Source organism: Mesoplodon bidens (genome assembly GCF_964165515.1).
Source record: "Mesoplodon bidens genome assembly, chromosome: 8".
Taxonomy (NCBI): Eukaryota; Metazoa; Chordata; class Mammalia; order Artiodactyla; family Ziphiidae; genus Mesoplodon; species Mesoplodon bidens.
The window spans coordinates 38,657,263-38,682,311 of NC_138165.1; the positions used below are offsets into that span (position 1 = coordinate 38,657,263).

The 25,049-nt window shown below is 33.4% G+C and overlaps 1 protein-coding gene across 19 annotated transcripts in view; it reads left to right on the forward strand.

Annotated features, from left to right (window-relative positions):
• BAZ2B (bromodomain adjacent to zinc finger domain 2B) overlaps nucleotides 1-25,049 on the forward strand; it is a 385,073-nt gene that overhangs the window by 300,060 nt on the left and 59,964 nt on the right. For 15 of the 19 annotated variants that reach the window (XM_081243239.1, XM_081243227.1, XM_081243238.1 and 12 more), the window contains 8 exons: nucleotides 4,624-4,834; nucleotides 10,979-11,071; nucleotides 11,187-11,248; nucleotides 15,308-15,373; nucleotides 17,063-17,128; nucleotides 18,531-18,575; nucleotides 18,795-18,821; nucleotides 20,057-20,122. In XM_081243239.1, coding sequence (XP_081099365.1) covers nucleotides 4,624-4,834; nucleotides 10,979-11,071; nucleotides 11,187-11,248; nucleotides 15,308-15,373; nucleotides 17,063-17,128; nucleotides 18,531-18,575; nucleotides 18,795-18,821; nucleotides 20,057-20,122 — 636 coding nt within the window. The remainder of the gene's footprint in view (nucleotides 1-4,623; nucleotides 4,835-10,978; nucleotides 11,072-11,186; nucleotides 11,249-15,307; nucleotides 15,374-17,062; nucleotides 17,129-18,530; nucleotides 18,576-18,794; nucleotides 18,822-20,056; nucleotides 20,123-25,049) is intronic. The other 4 variants (XM_081243243.1, XM_081243230.1, XM_081243229.1 and 1 more) reach the window with 1 other exon arrangement.

The following is a 25,049-nucleotide window of genomic DNA, read 5'->3' on the forward strand; positions in this document are numbered from 1 at the left end:
GCAGGGTAATTCAGCATCCTATGTTACTTTGAAAAACGGAATCCTACTTTTCTAGGCCTTAATTTCCTCATCTGTAATGTGAAGTATATATATTATAGGAGGTCTTTAAGATCAGTTCCCTTTTAGGTGTGACATTCTAAAGTTTTTTAATAAACTAAGTATCAGGAAGTAAAAGATTCTGAAATTACACTTAAAAGAGAAAAGTAGTAGAAAAAAATTATCTTCATTTACTTGAACCGTGGTTAAATTTACTGAAAATTATTTAGCCAGAAATCAATTCGGTAAATGATCCTTCACTGAATGACCAACAGACCTAAAATTGTCAGACTAATGCCTTAAGCCAGATTTAAAACATTCATCACAGCTATTTTTCTATCAGAGTCAAAGACTGGGATAGATACAGGTCCTGATCCAGAAAAATATGAGTAAAGATCATCCATTCGCTTATATAACATGGAGCATTCTAGAAGTAGTAGGCATCTCAAATATTAATGAGGGAATTGACAGTGGCCCAGGACTGCAAATCCCTGGTGAAATTGCTGCAACAAAGTCTTGGTGATACTAAAACTTAAAAAACAAAAAATAAAAAACCACAGTAACTTGGTAAATAGATCATTCAGTGAATTGGTTTTTGGTGGACTGGTTTACTTTACTTATATACTGCTTTCCCCCCAAAATAAATAAACCTTCAAGTATACAAAATCAAGCAAAATGGGAGCAACAAAAGAAAAATAAAGATAAGCTAGAGTATAAAATTGAAGCAGGAATGAGACTTGATAACACATCCCATTAAGACCTAAACATGTTTCTGGTAAGCCACAAATTGACTTTAGTTATCAGTGAAATGTAAGAGTTAGGACTGTCAAATATCTCCTTAACTAGACAATTCAGTGTCCATAACATAAGGTGAAAACAAAGCAATTGCTCATGAGATGTTCAGAGTATCATTTATGAAGAATAATAGAAATGTTGAAATAGAAAATCCTATTTATGTTAAATTTCTTAGCATCCTTTTTGAATTTCGGAATACAGAAAACATTTAAAAACTAATTCATTTCAAATGTTTTCTTTAAAGCTCTATTTTGTCTTTAAAGTATAAAATACCTGAAAGCAATAAATTTATTTGCCAGTTTTCTCAAGTATTTCTCCAGACCTTTCTGGTCTCCATTCAGACTTCTCTCCTTCACATCCAGGAAGTTCTCTCTCCAAAAAAAGACTAAAGTATTCACTTTCCTTTCCACTCTGATTCTCAGGTCCTAATCTAGACCATCATTATTTTTTAAGTGGACAATTGAGGCAACTTACTGTCCCAACCTCTAAAGTTTTCCAAATTCATTACTGCTGAGGGTGTGGTCCTTGAATCACCTGCATTAGAATAGCCGGAACCTCAGGTCCTAGTTAAAAATGTTGGTCGTTTGGGGGAGAGAACTCCCTCTAGTTTACCTTTAGAAAATGTTATGCCGATACAGAGTAGGTGCTTCAACAAATGTTCAAGTAGTTGGAAACTATTTTTATTATACATTATAGTCTTACAGTGTAGTCTTTTATAATGCATTAGAGTGTATAGTATATAATGTAGTTAGCTCATTCACTTAACCTTAGTTATTTTGTTCAGTCTTCTGAAATAAAACATAAACCCTTTTTTCCTTCTCTTCGTAGTATTTACAGAAGTATGTTATTGCTAAGGCTTTAAATTAGTAACTCTTGAAAGTGGAATTATAATGGTATAAGAGACTTAATCTGCCATCATCTCCATCATGTTGAATATCTATTTTCTTTTTATCCATATCTTTTAAATCTTAGTCAAGAAAGATTATTTTCAGGAACCATTTACTATCTTAATTTTAGAAATTAAGAAAAAAAGTAATAAATTAACTCTTTTGATGAATAATTTCAAAAAATTTATAGCATATGAAGCAAGTTATGTAAATTGTGTTTGCTTTTCCTAAGGAAAAGTTTATTAAGAAAAATGCTTCTTTTTTTTCCTTACCCACGGTTATTTTGGCTACTCAGTGAATTAAAGCTGTAATATAAGCTTCAGATTCCTAACAATCCAGTTCTCATTTTCTAAAATCCAGGAGTCAAAAGACATTATATGTAGTCCAATATATGCAACTCCCTTAGAAAGCATTTACTTTATAAATGCCAAGGGCAAAAATGTAAATGATAATGTCACTATAATGTTACCAGTTTGGGGCACCAACATATTCTATTCCTTTTTTGACACAGGCAGGTATGTTTTCCTAGCTGAGTAAAACATAACAGTGTAAAATTATAACTGAATAAAAAAATAAATTGATCAAACCCTTCAAATCTTGGCTAAAAGTTGATTTTATTATTAATAAAGTACTTTAAAAACTGAATGCAGATTCCTTTACAGACTCCTTTATTATTCTTTCTCTTCTACTTCAAGTGTCATGAATGTCACTTTTATATTTTTCAATTTATGTGATGCATGCTGCCTTGGTGCCTAAGATCATAATAGAAAAATGAAAACCTGAACTAATCAAAAGCTTCCCATACTGGTGAACATAAAAATGTTTTGATGGCTTCCTTCTTAGTGGTTTATGGCGTGAAAATGCAGTTGGTACAACTACTGTTTCTGTTGACTTCATTGAAATCTCAGCAAAAAAAATTCTTACTTTCCTCAGAATTAATTTGTAAAATTATTTTTAACCTGGCAATTACTGAAAAGAATTAGTATAGACATTATTTTTAGATATTTAGATATTTAGATATTTTTAGATATTTAGATATTATTCCTTATTACCTCCGTACCTTAGGAAATTATTCAACTGGGCCTGACTTCTCTCAGTTGTAAAGTAGGTACAGTAAAATCCACCATATTAGATAGTACTGTTGTGAAGATTAAACTACATAATGTAATCAAAATGCCTGGAACTAAGCAGAGTGCTTGGAATGTGGGATGTAACCATCATCCATAGTGGTAGCAGGAGTGGTATTTGTACTTTTAGTACCCATTGAATGAGATATTCATAGTCTCCTTGCCCCAAGTTAGGTATCATGGCATAAAGTATAACTCAAAAACTTTTGATTATTTTTGGTTGCAGAATTGCCCGTAGTGGTTCAAGCTAAATTCCTAGTTTGATATTCTTCTAAGAAAAAAAGCATGTTTAAAACATTTTCTTAAATGTCACACTAAAGGAATTATCTCTTTAAAAAAAGAAATAAGAAATAAGAAAACAATTATTTTAGAAGGATTATTTTAAAAGGATGCCTTTCCTATATTTGAACATGTTGATTTGGACTATAAGTAAGGTAATATAATAATGTATTTTCTAAGAGAAAAGCAGCTCATCACAAACAATAATATATTTGTTTTGAATGACATATGAAGGATAATGAAAACCAGACGCTGATGGTATCTATACACTGAACAGGAATATTCCCATAATACACTAGCATTATGCTGATGAATGTGTTTCCATCAGGAGACTTATAATGGGAAATCTCAATTATACACCATATATTCATCATTGGCTGTAGAAATTGTCATGTGGCCAATATTATTTTACATATACCCCCATCCACTTCTCCTCTTCCATAATTTGTTGAAGCAAATAATATACATGTTATTTCCTCTATAAGTGTTTCCGTTCATATCTCTAAAAGATAAGGACTCTTGTTGTCTACAAGAGTACCATGGTACCATTATCACACTTTAAAGTAATAATTCCTTGATATCATCAAATAATAGTCATTGTTCAAATTTTCAATTTCCCTTAACTGTCAAAAGTTTCTGAACAGTTCGTCTATTTGAATCATTATCTAGGTAAGCTCCACACTTTGGGATTCTTTGGTACATCTTTTAAGGCTCCTTTAATCGTCCCACAGGTTTTTTTACCTCTTGAAATTTATTTATTGAAGAAACTGTTGAAGAAGTGTGTAGTATTTCCTCGACTGGATTTTGCTGTGTAGTTAACCATACACTTCTCACCCAATTTTTCTTGTGAAGTTATGGTAATTAAGTCTAATCTAGATCTGATTTCCTTTTGTAGAGGACAAGACTAATTTATAGGTGATCGAGTGAACCTCCATCAGGAGGCTAATATCTGTCTGGTTGTCTCTCTTTTTGGTGATTGGCAACCATTCAAGTTCAGTGCTTAGACTCATTAATCCCTCAGGTATTGCAAGATGCTGATATTCTAACTCTTACATTCCTTCTTGATTTATTAGCTCTAATATTTCTATAAAGAGAACTTTCATCTATTATTTGGATAGTTTAATGTTTAGTTTAACTGTTAACCCATGAGAACAATCCACAGAGGTGTCATCACACAACTAATTTTCAAATATCTGCCAACTTTATGGTCATTGTAGTTCAGAAATGGTTATTTAAAAATATATATCTATTTATATGTTTATAGATACAGATATAAATCTCTTTGTGTTTAAAGTTGAATTCATTAAGAATATCAAAAAGATGCCAAGTCCATGAATAATTTTAAATATAAATTTAATTAAAAAAATAAAATTCCTAAAGTTTATACCAGCTTTATAAATTTCAAAATATCTGTGAATTTGCCTAGAATTTTCTGACATACTGATCACTTGTGTTTATTTCGTTTGTAATCTTTATTTCTATAAAATGTTAATTAAAAGGGAATGCAGTGGTGTCTTTTGAAAGAAGAGGATGTCATTCCCCGTATCAGGGCAATGGAGTGTCGTAGAGGAAGACCACCAAATCCAGATAGACAGCGAGCAAGAGAGGAATCCAGGATGAGACGTCGAAAGGGTCGACCTCCAAATGTTGGCAGTGCTGAATTTCTAGATAACACAGATGCCAAGTTACTAAGAAAACTACAAGCTCAAGGTAAGAAACAGAACGTATCTGACACTGTAATAGTCATATTAAAAAGTGTAAATACTTCTTATATTTTTGACTGATAAAAGATTAACATTGCTCTCAATTTCTAAAAAGTAGATATTTGTGTTAGAATAAAAATGAGAAAATAAGGAGTCCCACTGGTAACTGGAGTTCTTTGATTAGGTAAGCTCCTTTCAAGAGCCATATTCATAAACACAACAGACCCTGTGTGTTGAGAACTACAAAGATGGGTGATAAGCTTTTAAGGCTTGCACTGGAAGGGCATCTACCAGCACTTGGCACATGCCTTAAGGTTGTGCCAACCTTCTGGAAATTCTCATTTTAACAGCTCCCAATTCCTTGAGGTGGTACAAGGGGATAACTCCAAAATATGTGGATCTGTGGAGTAAATTTTCAGTCAGAGAACTCCAATTACTGGTAAGTAACCCCAGCCTTTGGGTTCTTCTGTAGTATGCACATATTACAGATATTTTCAAAATGCCCAAGTAATAGATTTAATTCACAAATATTTATTTTAAGACCGTCAGAAAGTACCACTGTCAAGCACAAAGTGCTCATAATAACCTCAAATTTATTTATGACTCAAAAGTGTACATAGGGCTTCCCTGGTGGTGCAGTGGTTGAGAGTCTGCCTGCCGATGCAGGGGACACGGGTTCATGCCCCGGTCCGGGAAGATCCCACATGCTGCAGAGCGGCTGGGCCCGTGAGCCATGGCCGCTGAACCTGCGCGTCCGGAGCCTGTGCTCCGCAACGGGAGAGGCCACAACAGTGAGAGGCCCGCGTACCGCAAAAAAAAAAAAAAAAAAAAAAAGTGTACATAAATTGTTAACATTAAGTTCCCAGGCTATGTCTGACACAGAAAAAGCTGGCAAAAATAAAACAGTCCTGCCCTGAGTTTGAGTTACTAGTTATAACTGGGAAGACTCTTCTTGTGAAGGGCTTCTTGTGAAGGCTATCTGAATATATATCAGTATATATGTTGGTGTTTTATATTCACAAGCATATATATAAACATATATATCAATGTAAAATAAAAGTTCAACAATAAGAACTAACTTAGAAGACTAACAGGATTTTACTTCTCATAGGTTCTCTCTGGGGGAAAAGCCTGACTTATTTGTTTATTGTAAACAATATCATAATGTTGACTTCTTTGTAGCTCCTTTGTTTTTGTTATGAAACAAATATCTATGACAAAAGCTCATAGAACTGAAAACTTTCTGTAAAAGATATTCATGAGTGGAATCATTACTAACAGTTTTTTGTTAGGCTATCAGAGACTCCTATACATAAACAGTACATAAACTCCTATACACACATGCCTTCAAACACTCATATATATACATATGCATATATAATATGTTGTATTACATATATATCCTTTTTGATTTCTAAAATAAATGGCTTATAATATACATACTATTCAGCTTGCCTTTTTTTCCACTTAATTTATCTTGAACATCTTTCTATATCAGCACTTAAAAATCAACCTTATGCTTTTAATGGCTGAATAGTGAGTGATACTGTGTATGATTCTACCATACTTCATTAAATTAGTCTCCTTTTGGTGACTGTTCTAGCTATTCCTGATATTCGCTATCACAAACAGTGCTGCAGTAGTACATATTACACATATCTTCACATCCTTCTACAGGTGTAGCTATCTATAATATAAAATCCTAGAGATAGAATCTCTGAATCAAAGGGTGTGTGCATTTTCAATTTTGGTAAATATCAGGCAAATATTATCTCCAAAAAGATTGCACCAGTTCATACTTCCACCAGTGGCATGTCAGTTAACTGCCTGGTATGTAACTTAATGTTGTATAAGTTTTTCTCTGTCTTAGTATGTTTTTAAAATATTTTAAAAGTTATTCTGTTTGGTTTCTATTAAGACGTTTATCTCCCTTGAATAGTTATTAGTGAAGGTTAAAAATAAGTTAATATATTAACAGATACAGCCATACATGATGAGTTTTTAAAATTAGTATTGTCAATAAACCACTGCCTCTTCTAAAGAATGTATAATAGTGGGGAATGTGCATTGTTTGCATAAAATAAGAAAGCTTGGGGCTTCCCTGGTGGCGCAGTGGTTGAGAATCCGCCTGCCGATGCAGGGGACACAGGTTCGTGCCCTGGTCCGGGAAGATCCCACATGCCGTGGAGCGGCTGGGCCCGTGAGCCGTGGCTGCTGAGCCTGTACGTCCAGAGCCTGTGCTCCGCAACGGGAGAGGCCACAACAGTAAGAGGCCCTCGTACCGCAAAAAAAAAAAAAAAAAAAAAAAGCTTGAAATTAACTGATGTCCAAAGTCTGGGCTCATCATGCATGTTTTGCATATCTCATACAAATAGCATTAATACTTAGTATCCAAAATGGCAACTTTATATTTGCAAAAGTAACTAAATTTTTACAAAATAGAAGTTGATTATTCAACTTTTACTCAATGTTTTTTCTCCCTCTAGATTTCAAATTGGTTTGTATTCCGTTACATACTTTTCCCTTGTTGTATTATGTTGCATTTTGCAAATTATTTTACATTTGACCTTACTGTGTGTATATATGTTCTTTCTCGCATGTATATAAATGTTAAATATTTAACATTAGATAAATAATAATTATTAATGTGTACAAGCAAATGTGGTATAATATGCATTTTTTTCTTGGGAAGAAAAGAAAATAGCAATGAATCACTATCACCCCTTTTATTTCTAAAAGGCTTCTACATTAACAGTTTGAGGGGGTTATTCAAGGGGATTCTATAAGTTTCTGTTATATATTATCATCATACAAGGACTCAACTAGGCTGAACAACTGGACTTAATTTGAAGAAAGATTCAGAAATAAAATAAATGCAAACTTTGAATGTACTTTCAAGCATTGTGAAATGAGAGGTCTCTAATTTTTCAGGGAATACAAATAAGAATCTGACAAAGTTTGAATATGAAAAAATCTTTTAACCTATCTAAATAAACCTGCTTCTTAATTGGCCAATACCATTCATATCTCAGATTTTCTGAGATACTGAGTAACACTTGTCCATTTCATACATTGTAGAATCTGAGATGCCCTAGTCTATGCGATGCCCCAGTATTTTAAGATGTTCCACTAAGGAAGAAAAGTGCTGCCAATTTTTACACACACTCTGATTTTAGATGTGTAAAAATGCATCTTAGAATCAAAGAAGTGTGGTATATTTAAAATATCCCTAATTCTAAGTGAAAATAAACTTTATTTCAAAATAAATTTTTTACCTTTGAAATTTAAAGAGACAAATTCTTCAACCATGAAAGATAGTTTTCAAATTAATATTTCAAATGCTCATTACAATAATAATATATTCAGGGCTTCCCTGGTGGCGCAGTGGTTGAGAATCTGCCTGCTAATGCAGGGGACACGGGTTCGAGCCCTGGTCTGGGAAGATCCCACATGCCGCGGGGCAACTGGGCCCGTGAGCCACAACTACTGAGCCTGCGCGTCTGGAGCCTGTGCTCCGCAACAAGAGAGGCCGCAATAGTGAGAGGCCCGCACACCGCGATGAAGAGTGGCCCCCACTTGCCACAACTAGAGAAAGCCCTCGCACAGAAACTAAGACCCAACACAGCAAAAATAAATTAATTAATTAATAAACTCCTACCCCCAACATCTTAAAAAAAATAATAATATATTCAGCAACCATAAACCAAATAAATGAGAAGATATTGGGAGCAGTTTATTCCTCAGAGCCTGAGTGAATTTCCTTGGTCTCTAACTCATTCTCCTTCCTCCATAGTGTCTCTAATTTCTTTTAACATTTTTTCATGTTTTCTCCAACTGTTTGTAACGTGAAAGTTAAGCTATATAAATTTTAAGTGATTAATCCAAATTGTATCTTCCTTGCTAAAGTGAAAATGATATGAGTTGAGCTTTTTAATGTTTTTCTTTTCCAGGAGTTTAAACATGAAAACTACTGTGAACTTGTGTGGAGTTTGAAATTGACTGATACATTCATATACAAAAATACGCCAATATATGTGATAAAAATTTCTTTATTATAAGCCAAACTTCTATTAGAAAGCATCAGTTTAGCTTGGAACAAAGCATCATACTTATGCCACCTTTTCTAGGAAATTTTTTTTTAACCACTTAGCAACCCTTTACATTTTAAGGCAGATTTAGGTCTTTATATCAGAGTTCAGTGAAAGCCTTCAATTCTTATATGTTAAAAAATAATGTTTACCTGGATCTATCATAGATGAGAACAGTGTCCTGCAGGTGTATTATTATCAGAGCTTGCTAACTCTGCAGGCCAGTTGATACATTTTTATTTCACAGAGTATTTCATGAACAGGAGAATCCTTTTTATGCGGCTCAGAAATGTTTGATGATGCTTAAAACTTCTTAATACTGAAAATTATTGGAAGATTGGAGGTATACTTTAGTATCAGCTTCTATTTCATCTTTTATTAACACTTCAAGTTTCCTAGATAAAATCAAACCTTCTTATATCCCCTCCCCTTTTTTTAAGTCTTCATGATAGGAAATCAACCGTAGTAATCAACTGCACCTCAGCTGTTACAAGGACATAGGGTTAAGTTTCTTTCTAAAATCTCTAGGCATTTAAATTTCTCTAAGGGATTTAGAAGTAGTAACATATAGACTGTGAAGTCAGAAAGTTCTGGGTGTGTATCTTAGCTCTGCTGTTTAACTTCTGGGAGCCTTAGTTTGTTTCATTTGTAAGCTGGGCATAATGTTGCCTATCTCATAAGGTTGTTATGAAAATTAAACAAGATCATGTAAGTTTAATACAACAGTTCAATAAATGGTGGAAGTTATGAGTAGAGCTCAAGTGATTCAGGTAATCATGTGATTACCTGACTCACATGATTACCTAATCAATCACTTGATTAGGTAATCAAGTGATTACCTAATCATATTATTAGTGAATATAAGTTTATTAAAATTCTTCACCTGCTACAAAGTTGAAAACAATGTCTAATGTAAAGTGGTATTTTCTAAAATGATTTTATGAATGATATTATGATACACCACTTTTATAGTTAGAAGTATTTTGATCAAGTTTGCCAGCAGAAGAAAGTGTGACATTACATGCTTTTCTTTATCAGCTACTTATTGCCACATTAAGGCCAACCACAAAACCTCAGTGGTGTACAACTCTAAGCACTAACTATTTGTGCGGATGGAATGAGCTGGTGGCAAGTTAGGCAGTTAGGCATCTCTGCTGATCTTGGCTGGGCTTTTTCACATTAGTGGAGTCAACTGACTCCATGTGTCCCAACCTCCAGCAGCCTAGCCCGAACGTGTCCTCATAGTAAAGGGCAAGGCACAAGAGTAAAAAGAGTAGAAAGAGTACAGGTATACTTTCAGACTTCTACTTGCATCACACTGTTTACATCCCATTGGCCAAAGAAGATCACATGGCTGAACTCAAAATCAAGGAACAAGAAGATATATTCCACACATATCTTGATGAGAGGGGACCGCAAAGTCACATTACAAATGGCATGGATAGTCAAGGAATGAAGACTTGGGACCATTGATTATGTCAGTCTATCCCAGTTTCATACATTTGTCCTTAAAAAGTATGAGAACTAGGTTGTCCTTAAAACTCATTGACATTCTGTACTCTTTATTTAGGAGATTTAGTCGCTTTCCTTCATAAATGAAAATATCAATGGATTCAAAAATTTTACCATTTATATAGCAGACTGAAATGCTAAGTTTGGGGGCTTTGTTCTATTTTTGGTTCTCTTTCTTTTTTATATATATTTTGTTATTTTTAAGACTGAAGCTGAATCACTTTTTTTTACATATTAGCAGGTACTTTCATACTAAGTGAGGATTACATGAAATGTGAAAAAAAATGTACTTATATTAGCCTTTGTGATGAGGATTAAGAGAGGCATCATTTTTCTTATGTATATGGGATCATATTCGATGAAATAGTTTGGCAATTTCTAGGGGAAATGAACATGACATTTTCTGAGGTTCTCCTACTTGGTATCTAATGTTTGGCAATTTTCTTAAAAATTATGTCCTTCATGATGATATCAGTTTCACAGGTATTGTTTTTAGGTTAGCAGTTATGTAAAGTTGTTAATAACATTCCTTGAAATTTTGTATTTTTCAGAAATAGCCAGGCAAGCAGCACAAATAAAGCTTTTGAGAAAACTGCAAAAGCAGGAACAGGCTCGGGTTGCCAAAGAAGCTAAAAAACAGCGAGGTGGGTGATTTAAATGGTAGCATAAACTTGAAGAGTGAGTATTGGGTAATTCATAAGAGGCATCTCTTCTTTGTTCCTTTTCTGATGATATCTGTGCCTTGATTTTTCATCATAGCAATAATGGCTGCTGAGGAGAAGCGAAAGCAAAAAGAACAGATAAAGATTATGAAACAACAGGTATGTTTATTCATTGGAACTGATTTTTAAAACACAGGCATTGTTTTGGGGATCTATCTGTATCTATGTGTACATTATTTTCATTTTGATTTCTGAAATAACTGTATTTCACATTAGTTATGTATCTTATTTAGAAAGTTGTCCTCTTTCATTAGTTAAAATTCACCTCATTTTAAAACGAAGTCTTCTACTTCCAAGTTTTTCTAAGAGTTGATTACCAAACAGTAAATTGTATAAGTACTTTTAATATCCTGATAGACTTTGAATATAAGTTGACATCATGAATAACTTTCAAACTTTTTAAATTAATATATCAGTAAATGAAGGATATTCCTTAAATATTCAAATTTTAATAAGAAAAGCTGTTGTCCTAAAACATGTAAAATACTAGTAAAAAATTAAATTCAAGTTATATAGAATAAGGTTTGCCTCCATTGCTTGTGATTGCTTTCAGAGTTACTAAAAAATTACTGCAGTCGTCTCTCAGTATCCACAAGGGATCGGTTCCAGGACCCCCATGGATACCAAAATCCACAGACACAAGTCCCTTATGTAAAATGGTGTAGTATTTGCATATAACCTATGCACATCTTCCTGTATACTTTAAATCATCTCTTGATTATTTGTAATACATAATACAATGTGAAGGCTATGTAAATAGTTGCCAGCATGGGGCAAATTCAAGTTTTGCTTTTAGGAACTTCCTGAAAATTTATTTTTCTAATTTATCTTTAATCCATGGTTGGTAGAGTCCATGGATGCAGAACCTGCAGATAAGGAGAGCCAACTACAGTGCAAAAAATGAAAAAAGCATCATTTCAGCAGCATTCTGTTGTATATCTACAATACCTCTCCTGTGTGTAGTTTTCAAAATTAAGTATAGGTAAATAAAGTAATTTTAAAATTCTTACAGGTAAAGTATTACATGACAAGATATTCAACTTTATTGAAGATGGGAATGTATAAACTACTCTCCCATCTCCATATATTCACTGTAATCATTAAAGCAGAAAGGAAATGGGGATAACTAATATTCTTTAAAAATTTTTAAATGGCAAGTAGTTATTTCTGAGTATGAAATGAAGCCAATTGTGTTATTATATAAATAGCTGCTAAATAAATGGCTTGGATTGGATTTGATGTGGCTGTCTCGAAGGTTCTTTCCAGTATTGACTAAAGCAGTATGATTAGAAAGAGTTGATATGGAATTGGGATTCAGAATTTAGTTTACAGTCAGGCAGACTGTAAGAGTTGAATATGGGCTCTGCTACTTAAGAATTTTGTAACCTTAGATGAATTTCTTAACCTCTAAGTCTCTATTTCCTCCACTGTGAAAGAAAATAACTGCATTATCTGAAGATTAAGTGAGGTGATAAATGTAAAGTACCTGCAACAGTGCCTGGCACAAAACAAATGCTCACTTTTTAAAAGATGATATAAGACACCAAACTGCATGGTAAACTCTTTTACCGTAATTTAAAGTAGTCAGCTGTAAACTTGAATTCCTTTAGTTTGTTAATTCCAAATAGTTTGTTAATTGTCACTGCTAAAGACACTGTAAGATTGACTTATAAATATCTAGTCTAATGAATGCCTTTATTAAAATATAAATATTTACTGTATATTACATATATGTAAAAATAAGTTTATGTTTCATTTTAAAGTGAAATACTATTGTTTCTAAATATTATACTTTTTTATAGCTTATCCTATTTCCTAGTGGCTAGAGATCCATCAAATCTTATCAGCACTTTAAATTTAGCTTTGTGACCCTAAAGTCTTGAAGTAGCTACAACCTAAATATACATGGTTTTTGCTGCTCATCAAAAAAGCAGCTGCATAGCACAGGGAGATCAGCTCGGTGCTTCGTGACCACCTAGAGGGATGGGATAGGGAGGGTGGGAGGGAGATGCAAGAGGGAGGAGATATGGGGATATGTGTATATGTACAGATGATTCACTTTGTTATAAAGCAGAAACTAGCACACAATTGTAAAGCAATTATACTTCAATAAAGATGTTAAGAAAAAAAACATTGGAGTCCCAAAGTTTCAGCGATGTTAATACAAATGAGCTGATCATAGAGTTTTATCAAGATATTTATCTGAGTCTAGTTTCAGAATACAATCTGCCTTATTCCTTATTGCCAACAAAGTGAATCAAAGTATAGCTTAGGTCTACTCACATAGTCAGTTACATAATGCCTATTTTAAAGTCAGCATTAGATCTAGAATAAAATAGTAGCATGTGCTTCTGGATTATTTTTTCCACCTAGTAGGCCAGTATCACCAGATAGTCCTCAAGACAATATTCTGGAGGCTTACAGAAGCATTATTATGAAGCAGAAGTAACAAAGGCATTGGAATGTGACCAAGGCTCTGTACTTACTATTTGATTTAAGGCAAAATATTTACTCTCTAGGAACTTTAGCTTTCTATTAGGTAAAAAGAAGATAATTTCAACTCTTTTCATGATCAATAAGATATTTTATGTAAAGTGCCCAGCTGAGGGGTTGGATACCCAATATTATAAAGTGAATCTGTATTATAATAACTTATAAATAATGTTTATCTCTGCTAATGCTAATGATACCACTACCATATATATGTGTGTGTATATATATGTATATGTATGTATATATTGAGATCAATAACATCAGTGTGCATAAAAAGAAATATTTAAAAATGTTAAAGTATAGCTTGCAAAGGTACAGCTAGCATCTGGAAATTGGAACAGGTATTATAACATTCAGCAGTATAAAATGTGTTCGCTCTGGATATCCTACGACAAATGCAATTTGCTAGTAGGAAAATTGGGGTGTTTGCGAGCAAACTATGTATTATTATTGAGTACCAGTTTGGGACTTTCAAAGGGGTTTCTGGACATGAAATTGTTAACATTGTGCTGATAGCATATGAGATAAAGTTTTTAAATCAAAATGTAAAGTTTTATCAAACTTTAATCACTGAATTATAAAACAATAACTAGTACATTAAATTTAGTGTGAACACCAGTTATGTCATTGGAATCATTCTCTAGAATGTTCAATTGTAATTAAGCCTTTTAAAAATAATATTACAGATTATTTCTGAATTTGGCTTATTGTAGTAGTTAAAAGCAATGTAATATTATCATGTTATTCATCATGTGAAGTAAGAAATTATAGTATGGAAATTGTTAATGATAATCTATTACAGTTGTGTGGCACCACACACTTTTTTTATTATAAATTTATTTATTTATTTATTTATTTTGGCTGCGGTGGGTCTTCGTTGCTGTCGCGGGCTTTCTCTAGTTGCGGTGAGCGGGGGCTACTGTCCGTTGCGGTGCGCGGGCTTCTCATTGCAGTGGCTTCTCTCGTTGCGGAACACAGGCTCTAGGCACGCGGGCTTCAGTAGTTGTGGCTCGTGGACTCTAGAGCGCAGGCTCAGTAGCTGTGACACACGGGCTTAGTTGCTCCGCGGCATGTGGGATCTTCCCAGACTAGGGCTCGAACCCGGGTGGCCTGCATTGGCAGGCTGATTCTTAACCACTGCGCCACCAGGGAAGACCCTGCCACACACTTTTTAAAGCATTTTTTATTTATTCATGACATAGTGAGAGAGGGCAAACACCTTTCCCTATTTTATACAAGAGTAGTTATTCTTTGCTCAAGATCATCCAATGAATGACAGTAACTCAGGACTAGCTTTAGGTTTTCTCACTCCTGATACACTATTTTTCTACTTTTCTGTCCTGTATTTATTTAAAACTAAGTATAATTGTAACTGCAGATACTTATAAAAATCCACAGGCTAAATGAGTTTAGTTTACCTAGTTTCTGTATACATATTTAGCATTTGTATTTTACAAATTGTTTTGAGAAATTTTATAAAGTCATATTAATTTGACATGAACATATATATGATGTTAAACGAAACAATTAAGTTTTACATCCACCATGGGCAACCTTTGGTAACTCTGTATTTATATCTTAACTTATTTGATTTGACTTAAATACTTTTCACCTAGATATTTAGTTTATTTTATTATCTTAAATTATTCTAATTTTTTCCTACAGGAAAAAATTAAGAGAATACAACAAATCAGAATGGAAAAAGAGCTTCGAGCCCAGCAAATTCTAGAGGTAGAATTCTTAAATGTGATATGATTAAAGTAATATAGTCATATATTTTAAAGTCTCCAAAAGTAAAAATCTTACCTACATATTCTGTCACTCATACAAATTAATATGTCCATCAGAAATTCTCTTTAAGCATAATGCATAGCGTAAGACCTTATCTGAACCTTATTTAGCAGACTCACCTAATCCTAACAACCCAGGAAATAAGACAAAGGAGAAGAAGAAAACAGGAAAACTTCTGAACAGCCAGTATGGGTGTCATAAGGTTCATGTGCTGAAACTCGTGTTCTTTACTTTTAGAAAACTCATTAGGACTTATAGTCAGATATTTACTTTTAATTTAGAAATAAAACATTACAAGAGTGAAAGTAAATTTTAAATGTAGAAACAGTTTAATCAGCTTGTTTTTCTGGCTTCTAATATACCCTGCTTCCCCACAAGCTGTTGGAATAGGACTAGAGGACATATATTGGAATCAGTAAAATAATAGCCACAAGATAGCAAGGGAAAATACAGAAAAACTCCAACCAGCATGTATAGGAATTCAAAAGCCTACCAATAGTCTGTAATCTTTTAGTTGAATAGCAAGCAATTTTCAACACCTTAACAGCTGAAAGGCATTACTCTGTGGAACTGTAGAGTATAATAACTGATGTTCAGAATAATTGCCCCAAGTCATCAAGAAAAAGCCAAATTATATTTAGTGTAGTGTGTCTAAGCAGTATATATCTCAAAATTATTTCCATCCAAAATAGTGAAAATAAACTTTTAATGTTCAAAATTGCTATAACCTCCCAGCTATTCAGGAAACTCTTGGTATAAATGATTTATTCCCTGAGGGTGTCAAATAGCTGAAGTGTTCTATGTTACATGATTATTCCTTCTAGAAATATACACGTTTCCTTATCCATTTCAAATTAATTTTAAAAATCCAAATCAAAAGTACTCCTATCTTCAAGTAAATTGACAATAGCTACTGGATAGTTATCAAACTACTAGATAATTAATGACTTTAACATTATGACGCTCAGATTTGGTATCATGACCTTGATATTCAAAATGTACTTCATGAAAGATTATGTTTCCATTCTATCTTTTTAAAAAACCTTGAATTTAGTCACAATATACAGCTAGGGAAACTCAGATTTAATGTGTTTCATTTATATCAGCTGAGTAATGGATTACTTTATCTCAAATTTCAAGTATTAAAAAAATCCAAATAAAGTGGACATGTTCATTTTTAAATGTGTTACTGATTTATATTTAAGTAACTTTTATTATCAGTTAAAATCTATCCCATCTTCTAAATTTTTTATGATCATGTTTTACTTCTAAAAATCAGGAAAAAAAGGAAAAATTACATAAAATAATTTTTTCTGTGATTAAGTTTTAATGTAAAATAATAAACACTCAATTATTTCAGACTTTTAATAGAGTTTGAAGAAGTCAAGAAAAGCTGGCATACTCTTATGAATTTAAGAATTTTTTATATCTTAATGCTAATCTATACATTAGAAATGAAATTAGTATGTTAAATACAATATTAACTGTGGGAAAATCTGTAATTGTTTACATATATGTTCCATGTTGTTTTGCACCTGTGAGGCATGTAGCTCCATTTTCCAGTCATAGATTACTTTCAAGTTGCAGTGATGCTGTTGCATGACTTTGAGACCTGTTTTGCATGCACAGGCAAAAAAGAAAAAGAAGGAAGAAGCAGCAAATGCCAAATTATTGGAGGCCGAGAAACGAATAAAGGTTAGTTTAGATGAGAATCAGTTTTCATTTTTCAAAAATAAAAACTGTATGATATTATACCAGTATCAATTATATTTTAAAAAATCCCTCCTCAAAATGACTATCTAAAAAAATGTTTAGCACAGATAAAACATGTGTATAGTGTGTGTTTTTATTGTATGTATTTTTTGTATTTCATTATACAAGTTCTATGTGATACTTTGAGCTCTTTAAATAGCAGACCAAATCAGAAATGCAAACTATTGCATAATACCTGTATATAATTTTGATGGATAAGATCTCCCCAGAGCTCTTTTGTATCATTTATGTTTAAGTTTCAAATTGTGTTCCAAATCCGATTCTCTCCTTAGATTATAACGTTCTCTTTGTTAATGTCTAATAACTGTTTTAACTATTAAAAAGTGAAAAGCCTACAGAAACAAAAACCTAACTTTATCAGCTATAATTTACCAATAATAAAATTAGCCATTGTTATATATTGTAACTTGATGTGTTGTTTGGGGATGTTTTGGTTTTGATTTTCTGGAGTGAAACATAAGAGAGTTGGACCCTCACTCCCCCTCCAGCCTCCACCCCGACACACATTACACCCCTACCTTCCATTTTTTCTGATAGTTATTTACTGAAATTGGGCAGCCATGTGGTCCTACCAGTTCAAGAAGCAGCCACTACAGCTATATCTTATAAAACCAGGGAACTGTTTGTTGCCTGTTTCTACATAGACTCTCTTACTTTGTTCTTTGAATTTCTACTCCTTTTCAAAATGGCTTCCCTTAATATTAATTAATCTGTATTTTACCTTTATAAAAAGATTAAAATTGGTGACATTCCCAGAACTGTTTGTATTAAGCCCTACCCCTTTGGGATGGTGCCCTCAATCATAGGTGGGCATAAAAATCTCAAGCTGATTCCTTTTCTTTTGTCATTTTCATTCCTACACAGTGATAGAAATGATATAGATGCTGTTAATCCCAGAGTGTATTTAGGGATTTATATTCAGAATGGAGAGAGTTTTAATTAGCTAGATTTGAGGGTTGCTTCATTATGTTTTCTTTTTTTCTTTTTTCTTTTCTTTTAGTGCCAGTTGTATTTGATATGCTCTGTCTATCTAGCTAGTCAGTTCAATGAATGGGTCATTGAAGTGTGCTTGCTATTAGGTCACTGAATTTCAACTCTAAATGTCTACTGAATAAGGATCCTTGCTCCTGTCATACGGTTTTTATATATTAGGTAGAACCATCTGAAGTTGCCACTATATCAGTAAAAAATTATTGGATGTTTGCAGTTTCATATGGTTCAACCTAATGGAAGACTATAGAATCTCAGAAAAGGAACTTTTAATATTTGTTGCATGTTCTAAATTTTCCCTAAAAATCCATCTTAAAAGTTTCTTATTTTTAAGGAAAAAGAAATGAGAAGACAACAAGCTGTTCTTCTAAAGCATCAGGTCTGTAGACATATAGTTATACAGTTGTCGAAATGTACATTTTATAATTTTTCTTAAATCTATTTTTGGAAAAATCTTCAAGATATTTTCTTTAAAATTTCCAGTATAATTCCTGCTTAAATTCCTGGTTTTGGGATTGGTGTCTTTCGGGGGGTTAAAAATTGGTTTCATGACTCTGTGATTTCTGTTTCATAATGTTGTGCCAACTCTTTCTACCAGGAGTTGGAGAGGCATAGACTAGATATGGTATGGGTATGTTTATTTCTGTACATCTAACACCGCATTGTGATTTGGTTGTGATATGGTTGTCATAGCAATGCATAAAGTGTAGCACTGGCTGCTGTCATATTACATACTGCTGCATGGCTTTACAGCACAGTGCATTGCATACATCTGCTTGTCTGTCTATAAAGAAATATGGTACATTTCCAAGATCTTCAATTGAATTGGGCAGACCTTATATAAGGCTGCTGTCTAAAAGTTTACGTTACTGATGTCACAGTGAAAGTTGGATCACTATCCAATTAGATACGATTATGACCCATATTCTCCCATCATTCTAGATGCAAAACTGCCATTGAATACAATGGGAATTTTGAGTTAGGTTGATGAGAGAATATGCAATATATTCTGGCTTTATTGACAAATTTTAGAAATTTTTAGAAATATCCCTTTGGGGGAACCACGTATATTTAATCAAAAGGAATGATTCAGTACTATAGCTATGTGACTTTTTTATTTTAAAGTAAAATGAGACTATCGAAATAAGCTAATGCTTACCTTATTTTCATGCTGTGCCTTTTAGATTCCACTTACGAGCCCATGGTGCAGCTTTTGTGGCTTTAAATAGTGCATCAAGTGGCAGACATCAGTAAACAGGAATATCCCATTTCATTGATGTTGTTATATGAATCATGCCTATAACAGCTTGAAAAAAACTTTCTAATTTGTCGGTGGCTTATTGGATTTACAAAATAATAGTGTACTTGAAATAAAAATAACTAATTCTAAAACCATGAAGTGAAAGTGAATATAAATCAATTTCTGCCTGATCTAAAAATTTAAGAACAACACAACCTTTGGTTTAATTGGCTGTAGTACATATTTGTGGTTTTTCTAATAGCAGATGTAAGGTAACTGACCTGTTCCAGCCAACCATTATGCTTTTTGTTCTGCCAGCTTTTGAAGGAGCATCACAACTGACCATAAGTAAACCTTGTATGCTTCTGTTTACACTGTCTCCATGTTCATTGCTTTACCTTTTTGCTTTTGATTGTTCTTGTATTTGCTTTCTAAACCTGAACTAAAACATGCACAGACTGGCCATTCTTGTCTTATATTTAGTATTTACTGTGACTTGTCTATAAATGCTAAACATGCTATACCGAGTTTTTTTGTTCTGTTTCGTTTTGTTTTTCCATTTGAAAATCAAACTATTAACTATGGTTGAGTTATATTCCTAATTTTATCTGGCCTAATAGGAACGAGAGAGAAGGCGACAGCATATGATGCTTATGAAAGCTATGGAAGCGCGTAAAAAAGCAGAAGTAAGTGTATGTTTCTGGAAAAATATTATCTTGTCATAAATTAATATTTTTTCTTAAAACATTGGCTCTTCTAAGTATAGATTTTTTGGAGTAGGGATTGTCATGATTTACCAACTCTCATAAGCAAACCAAAGGTTAGAGATAGTAACCAAGTGTTAGAACATAAAAGAATCCATAGGATGGATTCCAATGTATGAGTTAATTTTCTTGGCTGAGATTTTAATTACCTTTTTTAAATACAGTGAATGGCATTCATTTGGATAAAATGAATTCTTCTTACTGTGACCAGAGTTTCACAAAATTACAGCATGCCTAGATAAGTCCTGTGTCCTAATTCAAACATCAGTCAGTTCAACCGTGGACTTCTGCCCTCAAAATTACTCTTTAGCATTCTATGTGTAAAATTAGGCCTAAGCACTATCTTTGAAATAGACTTTTACCATATACTTCAGAATAAGAAAATTATTGCAGTAAGTCAAAATGAACTTATATGGATGTTAATAGAAATCACTTAAAGGTTAAAAAGTGTTACAAAGGAATGCATTCTGAATTAAAACAGTTGAATAGAGGTATGGCCATTATAACCAGGGCTTTGGAGTTTCAGAGACTCAGATACCCATGCTGGCTCTAAACCAACTTGCTTTAGCTCTTCAGGTTATTTCTTCTTTAAAATTGAGATAATGATTCTGGTAGGATTATAAGATTATTAAGTGGGATAAGCATTCAATAAATAGTAATTAATGAAAATGAGACTATTTGGTCTAGAAGTTGAGTGCCCTATATTTCAGTTTTTTGGCCTCAGCTGTGGCTTAAACACTCATTACAGATTTCTGATATGAAGGCACAGTATGTGTATTGTTTAGGAACCTGGACATTGTAACCAAATGATCAAGATTTGAATTCTAATTTCAGTACATTCCAGCTATATGACCTTGGGCAAGTTATTTAACATCTCTTTGATTCAGTTTTTTCATCTGTAAAATGGAGATGATACTAATTCCTATTTCATAGAGTTTGTAGTTATGATTAAATGGGTGTGTGTCTATATGAGCGTATGTGTAAAGTTCTTGGTACAGTGCCTGGCACCACATAGTGCCTACTTACTTATCACAATAAGTTATTTATTACTATATAGGTGTTTTTTTTCCTTACTTGTTAATTATCCAGGGCCGTTGACACCCTCTACATCTAACACAGCAAGGGAATCTACACATGGATTTATAACCACAATCTCTGAAAAATGACAGGCAGGGAAAGAGAGAGAGGTAACAGATTCCAGGAATGGGCATGGCTGCGAACTCTGTTCCCTTCTGAACACAATGGTGGGAAGAGTAGGGAAGGAGATTAATTAAAATTCTAAAAGCTCGACCTAATTTTCTCCTATCTGGAGAGATGGGAACTGAGGGAATAACTCAGGGAAAAGACCTGGAATATCCCTCAAGAGGCAAGTTCTTCCCTGCCAGGTATTCCTCTTACCAGAAGGACCAAGAAGAACCAGGGCTTGTTATTCTGATTTTTCCTCTTGGAGAGGAAAGCTAAAGAAAGGCAGAATAATGAAAATAACCAAGAGCATTATCTCCAGACGTACTAGGATTTGGTAGAAGGGGACACCCAAGAGAATAGTAAGGATAAGATCATCCAAGGGAGTGAATGCTCAGGTTAAGAGGTACCCAAAAGGCCCAAAAGTCATGACCTCTCCCACTGTTTTTTTTATATTTGCTCTGTGGCCTGGGAGGAGAGTAGGAAAAGCTGCTGAAGAGAGGTGAGTAAGGTCTGCATTGAGTGGAAGGTAGCAGCCATGGGATAAATGAAGATAATTCAGATGAAATCTTCTAAGAATCTCTCAAGACCCAAGAGCATCTTTCATGGGAAAAGGATATACCCTTGACTAGATAGAGTGAAATCAGGTACACTGCTTCCAATAAAACTTGGAAAGGGATATGAGAAACCAGGTACAGCTCTCCCTCTTCTAGCTACCTTCATCCTCAGAAAAAAGGAACATGAATAGCATACAAAATACTCTTCAATTTGAAGTACTTTGAAATATAAAAACAATTATCAGATAAAGTGAGAAGAAACTAAAGGAAAATTAACCCACCTGTATTGGAGCAATGCAAGTTTGTGATAGGGCTGCTCATATCAAGCATGAGTAATTAGAAAAGAAATGCAAGAAAACTATGCCAAAATATCAAACCAAAAATATATGTGTGTATGCACATGTGCATGCATGTATACATAAAGTAACAGCTTAAAGCATAATAACTTAAAGAACCTGTTTTCCCTGCTTTCATTCTTGCTTTCCTCAGCACACTCCCTATGCATTCTCCACAGAGTAGCCAGAGTGATCTATTCAAAAAAGAAACCAGATTATATCTGGATAAAGCCTATCCAGTGGCTTCTCGTTACAATAGTAATAAAGTCCAAATTCCTCACCAATGACATATCAGACCTACATGCTCTGACCTCTGCCAACCTCTCCAACTTTACCTCATACAATTTGTACCTTATGTACTATGTTCCAGTCATTTTTGTCTTTTTATTATTTCTAAACAAAGGGTCTCTACTGTTGCTGTTCTTCCACTGAATATTCAAGTAGTTCTTATCTATTGTTCAGTCATAGGTCAAATATTAACTTATCAAAGAGGCCTTCCCAGAACAGAGTACATTATATGTTTTCTGTCTATATAATTTTCTTTATATAATAATAATAAAATCATTTTACTTTATTCTAGGTGGTTTTCTTTTTTTAAACAAGGAACCATTATTTAAAATAACAATACAATAACATATGTTACAAATAATCCTTTATCAGGATGTTTGAGAGGATCCCATAGGTAAAGCTGAATTCTTAAAATGTTGTTATCCTCTGATAACTATAGACCTGTGAACAGGACTAGAGAATTTTACCAGTTATTCAGATTTCTTTTTTTTTTGGCCACACCGTGCGGTATGCAGGATCCTAGTCCCCTCCGATCAGGGTTCAAACCATGACCCCTGCATTGGGAGCCGTGTAGTCTTCTTAACCACTGGACCACCAGGGAAGTCCCCAGTTATTCAGATCTTAAATTGTGTTCCTCTATTGAATGATACCTATAGATCTTAGTAATCAACTAAGTATGTTTTTACATTTCTTAAAAGACTGTTGTGTACACAGCATTAAATTAGATGCTTCAGGAAAAGCAAAAAAATTAAAGATTTTTTTATCATATCAGAGAGATAAATCTTTACAGTACAAACAGTTAAGCAGTGACTAGGCATATATTTTTACTGATAATCCAAACTTTCACCATATCTTTTACATAAACTTACACCTCCGTGAATATTAACAAACCCTTCCTATATCTACTTGTTCATTTCTTCATTATTAATGTGCATGAGATGTAACTAGAGTAATGCCAGTAATGGGCACATCTTGGCTTCATATTCTGCCTCTTATTACCTCCTAATAGGTTATTAACTGTTATTAACTGTTAAAAGAACAAACTTTAGGGCTTCCCTGGTAGCGCACTGGTTGAGAGTCCGCCTGCCGATGCAGGGGACACGGGTTCGTGCCCCGGTCTGGGAAGATCCCACATGCCGTGGAGCAGCTGGGCCCGTGAGCCATGGCCGCTGAGGCTGTGCGTCCGGAGCCTGTGCTCCGCAACGGGAGAGGCCACAGCAGTGAGAGGCCCGCGTACCGCAAAAAAAAAAAAGAACAAACTTTATTGTAAAGTTAAAGCCATATGATACTTAGGCAGGGCCAACTCAAAATTCTAAAATAGCCTATGTGTAACCCTTGATTCTAAACTTTAATACCTTTAGGCATTTAATTATTAAGTTGTGAAGAAAAAAAGATAAACAAAAATGCTGATGTTATGGGTAATGTTTAAAGAATTATGAGGTTGAAAAATTAATTGCTTTCACCTTGTTAATTAAAAATTTCTTATAACATCTGAATTTATTCCAAGAAACTCCCATAGTCATCAAAGTAAAAAGGTAACACAAACACCATTTTTATGTTTCTTTGTGTACACCACACTGATCTTACTTTTTGATTTAGTGTTAACTTATTTTTCACTAAAAACATCCCAAATTTATATTGGTTCCCTAACTTAGGAATCTAATTTCTATAGTTTTTCCTTTATATAAATCTATAATTAATAAGAATTCAGACATATAAATAACCTTACTTATTATTATATTAATTTTAGTGTATCATCATCGTTCATAAATATTTTTATTACATAATGTAAGAAAGGATAATCTTTAGCCTCATGAATAAAAAAGGCTTATATCCTAGTATAAGTCAAGTCTTACAATATATTTGTTCTCTCATTATTACGAATCACTGGAAACTTAGGTTGGTTTAAGCAATGTGACAAAGTAGCTCAAAGTCTCCTGGTTCATTTATAAAAACTTCAAACTATGTTAGTCACAAATTTATAAACACTTTACTCATATTATCTGAATAATCAACCATAGTACCCATAGCAGAGTCTTTTGTATATCTATCTCCCCAAGGATTAATAAACAACAAAAGGTTGTTAAACATGCGTCTATTACAGAATGACTATGTCAGCACTTTAGGAGACAAAACCATAAAATAGAAGAGAGTAGTTCAGGTTTCAGAAATCATCTAATAATTTGTAAGCATAAAAAATGTATAACCCATTCAGTGATTCAAGTCATGAGAATATTTTATAATCCTATATTTATACTAATCATTACTTAGTGAAAAATAAAAAGTAGAATTGCTCATGTAGACAGTTTTGTTTAAACAAACCCATTTTTCAGTTGAAGATATAATAAATGTACTTAGATGACATACTTGTGTATTGTACTTTATATAATGTACTTAATTTCAATTTTAAAATTAAATTGTCTTTAAAAACATGTAAAATGATTTTATATTAACTGTTCAGTAAAATGTTAAATGTCATATACATTT